Source organism: Manis javanica, chromosome 15 (assembly GCF_040802235.1).
Source record: "Manis javanica isolate MJ-LG chromosome 15, MJ_LKY, whole genome shotgun sequence".
NCBI classification, from domain to species: Eukaryota; Metazoa; Chordata; class Mammalia; order Pholidota; family Manidae; genus Manis; species Manis javanica.
The window spans coordinates 71,226,852-71,240,062 of NC_133170.1; the positions used below are offsets into that span (position 1 = coordinate 71,226,852).

Here is a 13,211-nt window from a genome sequence, read left to right on the forward strand (position 1 = left end):
AGCCATAGACAGTATGCCAATAAACCAGTGGGTGAGGCTGTGTGCCAATAAAACTTTATTTACACAAATAGACAGCAGCTAGATCTGGTCCCCAGGTTGCACTCTGCCAACCCCTGGTTTAAATCATTCATGTCCCTTCTTTACCACTTCTGTTTTATTATATCCATGTTCCTAATAATTTTCTTTACACCAACTCGCTATTTTTGACCTCCTCCTTAGAGTGTGACAAAATCATAGTTTAGATGATCTAGCTGTGTATTTATAATAGACATGTGAAAATACACTCGATTAAAAATGAAAGTTTGCTTGTGGGTTGCCTAAAATCACCTCATGTACCACAGAAGCCCTCTGTTCCATGCTTTGCAAGACGTGTCTGCAAACTGATGAGGCAGGGGCTAAGTATGTGGGGCCAAGCTATACCCCGACTTTGAATGGAGCATTTCTGCTTTCTCTCTTTGCTATGTTGGTGTTCTGGGTAAGACTCTTCTTTGGAAAATTGGGTCCTGTGGCCAAGAGTTTGGAACCATCTAGAAGAAGCTTACAAAATGAACTTGACACGTCTGAGCTTTGAGCCAGGATTTCCTGGCTCTGCCTACACAGGGCTGTGAGTTCCCCATATTGCTTCTTAGATAAACCAAAAAACCAAAGAAGATGATTTCCCATTATGCCTCTGGTCCAGCCTCTCCTGTGAACCTGACACACAAGCTTCTTCAGGAAGTTCTTCACCTCTGCCTGATGGCTAAGGGTCATCTCCAGCCTAATGCGTTAAGTAAGGGAGACCTACTCCTGGTCTCCCTCCAAGCCAGCTCCTGCAGGCAGCCTATCTCAGCACACGCTAACTTCTTTCTTCCTCATGCTTAGGCCCCAAACCACGGTGTCAACCCGGCCGTGCACACCCCTCAGCCAGACATCTAGTATGTCCGTGGTGTCCACCTTCAGCATGACTAGGACCTGGACACTGTTCCCCTCTGCAGGTCCAAGTCACCACCTCCTGAGGTTAGTGCCCCAGCCTCCATACTCAGGTATGCCCCTCTGCAGCTGATTCTCACTCAACTCAGCAGTAGTAGGAGACCATTCTGCTCCCATCCCTGGGCCCTGGAACAGCCACGCCTGAGCCTGCACAGCGGGCTCCACTGCCCGCACTTCCTTATTCTTCCCTGAGCACAGGAATCCCCCTTGACCCCTGGGACACTTCATACAGAAAACAGCCTCAGTGGCACTAGAGAAACGGTCAACTTCTCAGGACTGGGGAGTGTCCTCTGTTCTGTGCACTCCTGAGCTCCCAGCACTCAGTGCCCAGCCTGGCATGCAGCAGGCTCCACAAACATCTGTTGCATGCACGCACCAAGGACCAAGGGGTTTTCGGTTCAAACCTCCCCTTGGGCTCTGCAGTTCTAGCGGAGCCTGGGGACGAGGCCAAGGGCTCAGCCCTTGGGAGCCAGCTGTCCTCAGTGGAGTCTCAGGGCCACCCCAGCAGCCCCCTCTCCACTCTGGTGCCCAAGAATGTGAGGGCAATGCCTGGTGCCATCCATAGCCATACTCAGCTGAGACATGAGATCCAGAGAGGGTGGTCAGGCAGGAAACTGAAACACAGCCATTTACAGGTGTGACAGGTGCCCAGTGCCTGGGGATCACCAGAGCTCCTAACAGGGGCCTGGGCTTGTCTGGCATAGGGCTTGGAAAAGCCATCTATGGGAAGGTGCCTATTTCAACAGCTCAGGCAATGCAGGGGAAATTATTATTAAGTATTCTATTAATCTTCTATTATTAATACTGCTGAAGAAAATGATTACATATTATTAGCGAAGCTGGGCAAAAGAGCAGTGGGGAGGAGAGAACCCAAGAGGCTTTTTGTAGAATGGGAGAATGTGTTCTAGTTCTGCAAGATGCACAAAGGGTTAAAGTCATTTTCATTAAAATTTAAATTTCAGAAGGCGCTCACTCTCTCTTCGCTGTCCTTTGAACGTTTGACTGGCAACCATTTCATATTTCAATCTCGGCAGAACAAATTGAATTAGATGTTGAAACCAAACTCGGCTCTGTTCACCAAAGCCTGCATGCTCCGCTTGCACTAATCCTAGACGCTGCAGAGCACAGACAACGCGCAGAGTGGGGCTGGCCACGAAAGACAAAAAAGCTGAAGATGGCAGCAAATGCAAAGGAGGAAAACCCATGGGCAAAGGCTGCTGGAGGCTGTCCTCTGCCGACGTGAGGATCTTCAAGCCAGGAGACAGACCCAGTGCGTGTGTCCTTGTATCCCTGGCACCTGACGCTGTGCCTTGCACACAGGGGTGCCTACTAAATATTTGATGAGTGAATGAATAAATGAATGAATGGGCGAGGATTGTGATCAGCTTTGAGAACTCGCTCTGCCAGCCTGGGCCTCTGGCCTGTGCCCTTTCTGCTCCCAGTGCCGGTTGCCCACGTGCCTACTGCTTTCTGAGAAGCCACTAGCTGCCTGGTGCTCCCCCAGGACCAAGGGGCTTCTGCTGGAACTTGGGCTCACTCTGATCTTTGGACCCTCCAAACCAGCTCCTGCTCAAAGTGCAAAGCGGCTGGGGGATGCCCCCCATTTCTAACACCCTTCAGTACTCAACCCCCAGACCACCGAGCTTCTGCAGTGATCCATCCGGTCTCCATCTGCTCAGCATTCTGGAGCCCTGTGTGCACACACCGACCAAACTCGTACCCTCCCTACTCTGCTCTCCTGTGCCCCTCCTTGGGGTCACCACCAGGCCTCCCTCCTGCCATCCCCAGCTCCCTGGGTCCTTGCTGTACCCCTCGGCCAGTTCCCCAGAGCGGCATTCAGGCAGAGAGCTAGTAACAAAGGAGCTGGAAGAGCCCAGAGGGCAACAACATCCCCAACTGGAGGGCTTCAGGGAGGCAGTGGTGTTAGCACAGTCCAGGGCTGGGCCCTCAGTGGAGATGCAGTGTAGGACAGAAGGTGGCTTAGGAAGGCCCTTGGCCTCTCTCGTCTGCCTGTTCCCAGAGGCCTGCTGGTGCCCACCCCTGGCGAAACCCAACTGCAAGCTGGCTGGCAGGGTAGCCTGGCAAATGTGACCTGCAGGGGTCAGGCCGAGTCAGAGCAGGCTGGGGGTGGCCAAGGGGTGCCTGGCAGGGCAGGGCTCCACCTGCTGACTCTGGACACAGCCTGCCCACGCCCAGCAGCCGTACAGCCCTCTTCCCAGCTCTCTGACCATCGGGGCCACCGTCCCCGTGAGACATGCATGAGCCTGCCCCATCCTGCACGGGCCTGCATGGGCATCACGAGGCTCAACAAGACCCTGGGCAGAGCTCCTCCCTGCGGTTTATTCCTGGGATCGCTCTCCTACATCTCCCAGTGGATTGGGATGACTGAATTCTATCATCACTTGTAACTCAGCTGAAGCCTCAACAGAAGCTCCCCTATGCCCCAGCTCCCTGGTGACGCAGCAACCGTCTCCCGGCTGCCTTGGCTCAAAGGCCCAGAATTGCCCCAGTTCCCCGGGCATTCACGGTGTGGCTGCATTTCTCCTAAAATGCTTCCACACAGCCCCTCTGTCCCAAAGGGGTGGACAGGTACCCCCTCGGGGCCAGGCATACTTACTGAGCTTTACTTACTATATTGTTACCTAGCTATAGTTTTTCTGGAATAATGATGGTGATGATTACAATAGTGAAACTTGCGTCAACTTTATAGGAGTTTAAACGGTTTACAGTAGCAGCTTTTTCCAAAGGGGTCCGGAAAGGTCTCAGGATGACAGAGACATCTGTTCAAACCCCAGGCTGTCGCCTGCACTAGTGCTATGACTGAAGGAACAGGAACAGGGATGTCTGAGGCAGGGACACGGCGGAGTGGGGGGAGGCTGTGGGCGTGGGGGAGGAGCTGAGTGTGGCTACATTCACTTAAGTGGTCAGGGACTGTTTCTCTGAGTGAGGAAATGGGAATTTAAGCTAAGACCCCAAAGAAGAAACAGAAATAGGAGGTCCCAGGCAGAGGAAAGAGCAAGTGCAAGGGCCCTGGGGTGGGTGTGCACTGGGAAGGCCAGAGTGCAGGAAGTGAGGGGTGAGGGGCAGGGGCTGAGGAAGAGGCCGTCTGTCGGAGGAGCAGTGTGACTTTAAGTGTGCGGGGCCCTGTAAAGTTCTGGGCCACGATTCCACGATCCCGTCCACAGATCCAGCCATATCCCTCTGGCTGCATGTGGAGAATGCAGTGCTCCCGGGTGAGGGGAGGAGGTGAGGTTGGCATCTACCTTGGGCATCAGCAAGGGTCAGGCATGCATGAAGGTGGGGTGACAGGACTCCCCAAGATCTCCAGGGAGGGTGGAATCGACTGCTGCTATTTGCTTAAAGTTCTGCCCCCTGTCTAGACAGTGGGTCCCTGGGCTGGGCACACAGGCCAGGCGGGGCAGGAAGGAGGGAAGCGGACATGGTCCCCTGGCTTCCTTGCTCCCTAGGCCTTGTGTGGCTGGTAGCCCTCCGTCCTCTTACTCTCCCAGACATCAGCAGTGCAACCCTTGTTCCCCTGCTGTCCTAGCTCCCTCTGGGTTTGGGCTGTGGCAAGCTTGGCTTTTCCTCTGGACCCAGGGAAGGCAGTCAAGCACGAAGGGTAGTGACCCCAGTTCCTGGTCAGACAGGCTCACAGCCTACAGGTGCCCAAAGCTCTCTGGGCTTCCCAGCACCTTGCGCCAGGCGCCATGAGCATCACCCCATTGTTAAGGGTGAGAGACTGGGGACTTGGGAGGCGAAGCCACCGGCCCATGCTCACAGTGCTGGTGAGTGGTGGAACGTTATCCATAACACAGGCTGGTCTGAACAGAGCCCAAATAACATCAGGCTGAGGAAGGTGGCATATCTGCTTTGGGGATGTTCTGGTACAGTCACTGGGTCACCCTTAGGATGGTGCCAGTGATGCCTCCTTCTGTGCCAGGCCCACAGTATGATGATCTCAATTTTGGTGACCATGGACCACCCTCCCAATTCTGGTGGTGTAGAAATGTGAGTACAAACTATATATTCAACTGGAGAGACCCACAGGCCCCTGAGCAGGATGAGCAGCTGGGAAGTATAGGGTAGGACCGCCGCCCTGTCATGCCCGAGACCCCCAGCAACCTAGGGGCCCGGCAGGGGAAGGTTTAACACTGACCACACAGCCCCCACCCAGATGCTGGGGTCACCTGCTGTCTGTGCAACACCCCACAGTAGGAGCTGGTATACAAGCTACTCTTGGTTTGTGTCTTTTGCTTCTGTCACATCTTGGGGATGAGCTAGGGTTGGTCAGCAATCCTTGCCCCACAGAGTGGGGGTGTGCTTAGGTAACGGGGAGGAGGAGCCGTGCTTGGGATCCAGGCCACTCTGACAGTTCGATGAAGACTGGAACCTCCTCCCACAAAAACACACAGACTCAGTTTTATGCACAAAGTTGGAAGGTCCCTGGATGCTCACTTGGGGCCCTGTCTTGTGGCCCCAGATTAAGAAGTAAACAAAAGTACTGATGCACATTTTCTCTGGGCTTTACTTGGATTGACTGATTGAGTCCAAGCACCATCTCTGAGGTCAGTGCAGTATCACCTCTATTTCATGGAAAGAGATGCTGAGGGTCAGAGGGGACCTGGCCAGTCAGAGGTCATATGGAGGATGGGAATGGCCAAGCTGGGATTCAGACCCAGGTCAGAAGGGCTGTAGCTCTTTCGTCTCCACCATCCCGCCTCTTGGCATGTGCTGGGCTCAGACCATCCCAGGTTGTACTCAGGGCCCAAGCCCGAGATAAGCCTCGGGACACTGTTTGCCAGGGCTGGGGACCTGGCTGCATTTCGCAGGGCCCGCGGCCCGGCAGCAGAGGGCGTCCACCAGTAGCTATGCAGCTGAGCTCCATCAGTGAGACCAGTGACTGGTGACCAGTGTAACGGGCAGCGCAGAGCCTACAGCCCTTGGACAACAGGGCCAGAGCATGCCCCGGTGACTAAACCAGGGCTCACGGTCCCAAGGGACGAGGACAGGGTGGGACAGAAGGCAAGTCCCAAGCTGTGGGCAGGCCCCTGGACAGACATAGGTGGGAACTCCAGCTCAGCAGCCCTGGAGAGGAAAGCACAAATGGAAGCTTCTGGAGCCTGTCTCACGCACTCAGGACCTGGCAGTGGACTGAGGCCATTGCCACCTCCGACCTCGGGCCAGTGGAGGTTGGGGGCTGCCTGCTGCCCCGGCCCCACCCCACAGCGCACTGCCGTTCCCCCCGCCCCCCAGCATGGTGGGGTGCACAGAAGCCAGAGCGGCTGTCCAGCCCCGGGGCCTGGAGCACATACCCTCTTGGTGCCAGCTCACAGCTGAAGGGTTCGCTCCTCACTGTCGTCCTCACCGTCTTCCAGCTGCTCCAGGATCCCGTCCAACACCACAGACCGCTTTTTCTTCGGGGGCTCTGTGGGAGCCCAGATGGCAAGAGAGGAGAAAAGAACAGCGGAGAGGGTTGGGGGGCAGTAGGAAAGATGGCGTGGAGAGGGCGGGCAAGGACAGGGGCGGGCAGGGCAGGGTGGGCGGTGAGTAGGGGTGCGGCGGGAGAGAGGAGGGGAGAAAGACAGGAAGAGCGGGCGAGAATCGGGAGGAGTGGCAGAGAAGGCGGCAGGGCGGGGGAAGGCATGCGAGGAGGGGGGCAACACAGGCAGCCCCGCTTCAGCTGCCTCTGCTGCTCTGCTGGCATCCCTGCCCCAACCTCCTCAGTCTTCCGACTGGAAAGAGCTCCAGTTAGAAAGGGGTGGGGGCGGGAGGAAGGCTGCCTCCCAGCTGCAGAGGTTAATGGATCGCTGCCTGGCGTGGGCAGAGCTGGAAACCTTCCAAGAGGATGAGTCGGGTGAGGGATATGGCTGGGGAAACAAGTAGAAGCTGTTTCTGTTTCCTGGGAGGTCACAGACTCTTAATGGTTGAGTTCGTGGCTGGCATACAGTAAGTGCTCAGTAAGTACTGTGAATAGATGCTTAGGGGTTCCAGAGGAGGGGTGGAGGGAAGAACAATTAGAGGTGGCTTCAGAAGGGAGGGTTATTTGACTTGGGCTTTGAAGAATGCAGAGGAGTTCTCTGTGAGGACAGGGCAAGGGGATGCAGATGCACAATATGAAAGGGCATTGTGGGCTCAGCAAACTACATGTCCTCTGGGCCCCAAACGCTTTACTGAGTACACAGCATGTTCTATGGTTCTATTCCTCGCGACACCCCACAGGCAGTTATTCTTGCCTCTTACAGGTGAAGGAACCGAGCCACAGGTAAGTCTAAGATCACTCAGCGAGGAAGTGGCAAAGGCAGGACTCATACCCAAACCATGCCAAAGCCCACGGTCTTCTCACTTGCCATGCAAATCTCCAGTGCTGGCCAGAGAATGTCAGGGAGACAAAGGGTGGCAGGAAATGTGCACTGGTCCCCTTGACCCTCTTGGGGTTGGGGGCGGTGGGGCTCAGGGCTGGCCTGCTCTGTCAGTCCTTCCACTAGTCTCACCATTCACCACTGGTCAGTCTCACTCACAGACACAGCCTCACTTGTATGGAGGCAGCTGCAGACAGCGCCCCCTTCCTGCTCAAACAATGGTGAAGGCTTCCAGGGCAAACAGACTGCCCCTGTGACCTTTTGCCTCGGTTTCCCTTCTGGGCTAGGATCTCCTGAGGGCGCTTCTCCCTCATCCAGAGCACAGCCCAGCACCTGATCCAGGTGAAGAACCCTGGGTCTCTCCTGGGTGGTACTGGCAGGTGACCTGGCCTCTTTGAGCCTATTTCCTCATCCTGTTCCTCCGAAAGCGACCTGCACACCGGCCCTTCTCACCTTCTCCATGGCTACCTGCCCGATCCTAGTGCTTCCACTTTCTCACCAATTCCCTGCGCCCGCCCCCATCACTGCCTGCTCCAGCCTGGCCTCCTCTCTGCACAGTAGCCGGAGAGACCCTTCTAGAACAGCTGCTACTGCTCCAGGGTCTCCAAGCTCCCAGGCTTGGCACTGCGTGGAGAGGGAGATCCAAGTCCTCTCTCTGGGCTTGTCTAGTGTGCGCCCCGCTCGCCACATCCACACCCACAGGACCCAGATCCTCAGGTCCAAGCCCCAGTGCCTGTGTCTCCTCCTCAGGAGGACCACTGTCCAAAACGGGACCCCCCACTCTCCACCCCCATCAGCTCCGTGGCACTTACCAGGAACTGCCTGTTCGGTGCCGTGCCCCTGCCTCGGCACACTGCCCGGCACCCAGTGGGTGCTCATTAATATCTGCCAAAGGCATGATGAGTGATGGAGCAGTAAGGGGGGCAGGGTGGAGGCTGAGGAAGGTGGGGGAGGCCACCCCCGGCCGCCTGCCTGCCCAGGGAGCCTCAAGGCCTGGCGGCTGTATCCATCATTGTTAATCATGAAAAGGGAGAGGGGGGCAGGAGGGGCTGGGGGTGCGGCAGCAGCCCAAGGCTCAGACAAACGCCTCCTTCCCTGGCTTCCCCCTCGACACTCCTGGTTTCCTTATAATAATTGCCAGACTCTGGAGGTACACAATGGCCTCTGGAAATTCAATCTGTGGGCAGGTAATAGGAGCTGCAAAATAGGAGGGCAGCAGAATAGGGCCTGTGGGCCTGTCACTGATGCCCCCTCCCAGCTAACAGTGCAGGGGAAGCACTAGCTCCTGGGATGTGGTCCTGCTCTCCTAGGTCAGGGCTGGCCTGGGGTCCAGGAGGGCCAGTGGTGGTCAGCAGTAGCCACAGTGGTGGCACCATGGTGGTCTTCACCTCCATGGAGTTTTTTGTTCTTTACCACAGCCTGATCACGACTCAGACACTGGCAAGTTGGCAGCAGGCTTTATGCCTGCCCATTATGTGGCTCGGTCTCTAAAATGGCTCTGGTCTTCAAGCAAATCCCCCCTCCCCCACACCCACCTCTGTGGTGGCCCCTCTGCTCCACATTGCCATCATCTATGGCCTGTAGGATGACAAAAGCCCCCTCTGCCCTCTGGCCCAGAGGCTGGTCTAGAATGGCTGCCAGAGGACTCTGTTAAAACCCACATCAGAATATGCTGCTCCATTGTCTAAACTCTCCATTGATACATCACACCTTGGGCAAAGCTAAAGCTTCTACGATGGCATGAAAGCCACACAAGCAGGCCCGTTACCTCTCTGAACCTTTGGTCACCCCCCACTCTGCTCCAGCCACCTGGTTCCTGGCACCCAGCACGCCTACCGCAGGGCCTTTGCACCTGCTGTTCCCACTGCCTGGAATACTCCCCCGAATCAGGACTCCCCTTTTCAATGGGGTCTCTCCAACTGTCTTGTTTAGAATCCCAATTCCCTCAGTCCCTCCCCATTCCTCTTTCTCCACAGCACTCACCCATCTATATTTTGTTGTTTAGTTTCTGTTTCCCTCCCTGGAATGTCAGCTCTAGGAGGGCAGAGTTTTTCCACTTGCGTTTTGTTCTAGGCTCTGTTCCCAATGCCTAGAACTGTGCTGAGCACACAGTAGATACTCAAAAAACATTTGCTGAGTGGCTAAATGAATGCATGACAGGGAGACATGAGGCTGAAAAGCTTAGGCTGCTGAAGGACAAACAGAAGTAGAGACAAGGCCAAAAGTGGTCTTCAACCTTTGTCCATGTTTTCAACCCCTTACACAACAGACTGGGGAGTCTCTGTTCTGAGCCAGGCATGGTAGTGACCATGAGACAGGCCCAGCCCCATCTAGGGAGTTCCTGGTCCAGCACAGGAGATGGAAAAGGAGCCAGACAACAATGCTCCCTTGGGCGTAATTAGCACTATGATAGGGAGGCACCTGCTCCAGTGGTGAGCGATCAGGGCAGCTTACTGGAGGAGGTGACAATGTAAACATGGTCAGAACCCCACTGACTCCAAGTTCAGGTCCTTCCATCCTGCTTTGCCAGTCTACCACTGGCAGGCAGTTGTACAGATGGTTTTATGGCTGCCCCCACCCTCTGAGACAGCTCTCAACCTCAGCTCAGTTCCATGGGTACCAGCTATGCTCACTCTCTGCCCAGGAGCTGTGCTTCACTGCTTTAAAGACTCGAGAGCCAGTTCTTCTTCCATGCCTTTGCTGGAGTGCCAGCCCTACCCTGTGCCCCTTGTAGATGGCCCACGTTCCTCTGAATCACCCAGTGCCAAAGACTCCCCTGTGGTCATTAAGCAATCATTTAAAGAGCCAACTGTCCCTGAGGCCACAGAATAAGAACCCATGGCACCGGAGGTGGGACCTCGGGCCAGGAGTTGCACCTCTGCGAGCCTTTGCCCTGCCTCTGGGAACAGGAGCTACTGCCAGTCTGACAGGAGTCCCAGAGGTGCCTGATGTGGCACGTCACTGTGGTCCTCTGCATCTCTCGCTCAGCCAGCCCCACTGCATCCGGTGAATTCCCACTCCTGTACCCAGCCTTATCATGTTCTTATTTTTAGGAAGGGAGTGTCAGCACAGCTATGGTCTGGAATACAAAAGGGCAGGAAACCTCCAGGTTGTGTCCAGCTGTCACCAGCTAGCCCGAGCACACCATAGGCAGTGACCTTGGCTTAAACTCCTGGTGGTCCAGCGCCCAGCCCTGGGCATCGTGGGTACCAGCTCACCCAGAAGACCTTGTAGAGAAGCACAGCCCAGGGAACTGAACACCTGGCCAGCTCTTTGAGGGGCTGGCCATCTGAACATCCCCAGGACCGCAGTGGCCCCAGACCTACCAGAATGTGGGCTCTGTGTGGGGCTGGGCCTGTCTGGTTGGGTGCTGTGTCCCAGGGCCCAGCAGGGTTGGTGCTCTGTAAACATATGCTGAGCGTAAGAATGAATGTATGAAGGACTAAATGAATGAACGAGTCCTAGGGCATCAAGGTAGTGATTTTTAAACAATAAAACTGCTGTTGCTGGGATAGCAGCAGAACAGAGTGGCAGAGCTGGGAGGCACCTAGGATGTCATCTGGCTGGAGAAACTGAGGCCCCGAGGGAAGGGGGTGCAGCCAGGAGAGGAAAAACACACAGGATGGGGCACTTCACAAGCAGTGTCTCACCTGCATTTCATAAGCCTCTCCAGGAGGCGGGCGTCATCCCCCGTTTCACAGGTGAGAAGACGGAGGTGCAGAGAGGCCCGTGACCCAATGCCCCACAGTAAACACACGGCAGCCCAGGACTCCAGCTTGTCCAATCTACAACCCACAGCTGCTCTGTGTTGTGCCACGTGGCCTTTCCTGAGGGGCCGAGGTCACAGAAGAGCCAGTGACAAGGCGCCTCTTGTGGTTACCAAGTCTGGCTAGGATCGTGTGCATGCGGCACTGGCATTTCCCAAGCTACGTGACCTTGGCCAGGGCACGCACCCCGTCTGAGATTCAATCCGTCATGAATAAAATGGGGGGAGTGGGGCAATTCCCCCACCCCTTCCTTCTCTGTGGCCTCCTTCCGCTGACCCGCAGGCCCTGACCATCTGGAGCAGGGAGGAGTGCTGTCCTGTGAAAGCCTCTCATAGAAACCCCCACTTGTCCTCAGCACTTCTAACCATGCTCAGGGATGACACGCTGACATCACACCGCCACCACCGACTAGCCTCTCGGTACACCTCAGTTTCCTCTTCTGTAAAATGGGGGCACAACTAACACCTACCTCACAGGGTTGGGGTGGGGATTAAGGTATTGAAAAGAGCAATGCCTGGTCCCTGGTTGGGACCCCATTGCTGGCGCTGAGGTCAAGGCCACTTGCTGCTACTGCTCACATCTGAGGTGTTAACATGTTCCTTTGCCATTTGGCCACTGAGTGCCAACAGGGTGGGACTGGCAGAGGAAGGTGGGTACAGAGTAGGTGATCAATAGTCGTTAGGTAAGTGAATGAAATGGTTTGGTGGTTTGGTTCTTTAAGGCCAAAGGAGGCCCGACCCCCTGCCCGGCCCAGGCTGGCAAGTGAGGCACAGGGGATCTACTGATGGCCGTGGGGTGAGGGGCACGGAAAGCAGTCAGCAACGGTCTGGCTCCACGGCCTTGAAAGTCAGATAATGTGAAGTTGCAGCCCTGCCACTAATGGCTCAGTGACCTTGGGCAAATCACTTCAGCTTTCTGGGCCGCGGCCTCCTCGTCTGTACCCTGGGGTTGAAAATAGGACCCACCTCCCGGGTGGCTGTGAGAGTCAGTGAGTTCATGCGTGGAACTGGCACACCTAAGGGCTTGGGCCTCGTGAGCCGTTACTGCTCTTGTGGGCCTGGCATATCTGACTCAGGTCGGGTCCCCCATGTCTCCCCCAGAGGATGCGTCAGGTCCCAGTTCCCACCAAACACTGCCGGGCATCCTCCTGCCTACCCTGCCTGACGTGGAGCACCCTGCTTGCAGGAACAGCTGCTGAAATCCCACTTCCCTGACATCAAAAGCCTCAGTGGGTTTTCACCAAACAAACATAATGCAGAACCGGAGAAAGGTGTAAAATAAATAAACGAAACAAGCTGTGCATTTTCTTCCAGTATTACAGCTGCACCCGAAGATAAACAACAAGTGAATGTCACCAAACATCAATACCCAAGAAATTAACTCGACAAAAAACTCAGCCGTCCCCCAACAACCCCCCAGTCCTGCCCACCTACCCTCCCCCGCCAACCACCATTTTGCATTTCTGGAGTTCCCATCTAATGATTTTATTTTTCAATTAATTCCTTGACAGAATGCCAGCCTGTGTCTCTCTCTCCCATCCCTGGCTGGCGCTGGCGCCCTGCATGGAAGGCAGAGGCGGGCAGAGAGAAAGGTGCGGCGGGTGGGCGGGGGGCTGTCAGGAGGACAAGAGAAAGCGCTTCATGGTTTTGTTCCGGAGGCAGAACGTTAAGGAAAGGCAAGTGGGGGGGAAGAGCGCGGCTGGCCCGGGGAAAAGGGAATTCTGCAGGGAGCCTGGGAACAGGCAGGTGTCAGCCAGAAGGCTGGGTTCTGAGCCAGGCTGCCAGGACCAAAGCCGCTGCTCCTGGCTGGGTGACCTGGGCCAGGAGCCTTTCCTCTCTGTGCTGTCCCAGCGGTTCTGAATGGTACCTGGCGCTGAGGGAGCTTAGAAGAGTTAGGAGGGTAAACATACTTAAGGCCTTCACAGCAGTATCTGGCATACAGCAAGCACTCAATAGCGGCTAGAGCTCTGTCATTAGCAGACACTGTTACTGAAGGCAGGCAGGCAGGTCATCTTCCCTTCTCTTTCAAATGGGGACACCAATATCAGCCCTGGAAATTTGCAGCAGCCACAGAATTAGCAGGCAGCCCTGGAACAAGCAAGGCCCTGGCGTGGGGG

At 55.7% G+C, this 13,211-nt stretch overlaps 1 protein-coding gene across 6 annotated transcripts in view; it reads right to left on the reverse strand.

Annotated features, from left to right (window-relative positions):
* The window catches only part of RBM19 (RNA binding motif protein 19), a 133,262-nt gene that overhangs the window by 8,801 nt on the left and 111,250 nt on the right, over positions 1–13,211 (reverse strand). The window contains exons 24-25 of one of the 6 annotated variants that reach the window (XM_036993371.2): positions 6,282–6,394; positions 5,477–6,054 (exon numbers count right to left, since the gene is read on the reverse strand). The exons of 4 other annotated variants lie outside the window; for them this stretch is intronic. In XM_036993371.2, coding sequence (XP_036849266.2) covers positions 6,297–6,394 — 98 coding nt within the window. In that variant the 3' untranslated portion in view covers positions 5,477–6,054; positions 6,282–6,296. Of the gene's footprint in view, positions 1–5,476; positions 6,055–6,281; positions 6,395–13,211 lie in introns of those variants that run through there. One more of the 6 variants, XM_036993370.2, reaches the window with a different exon arrangement.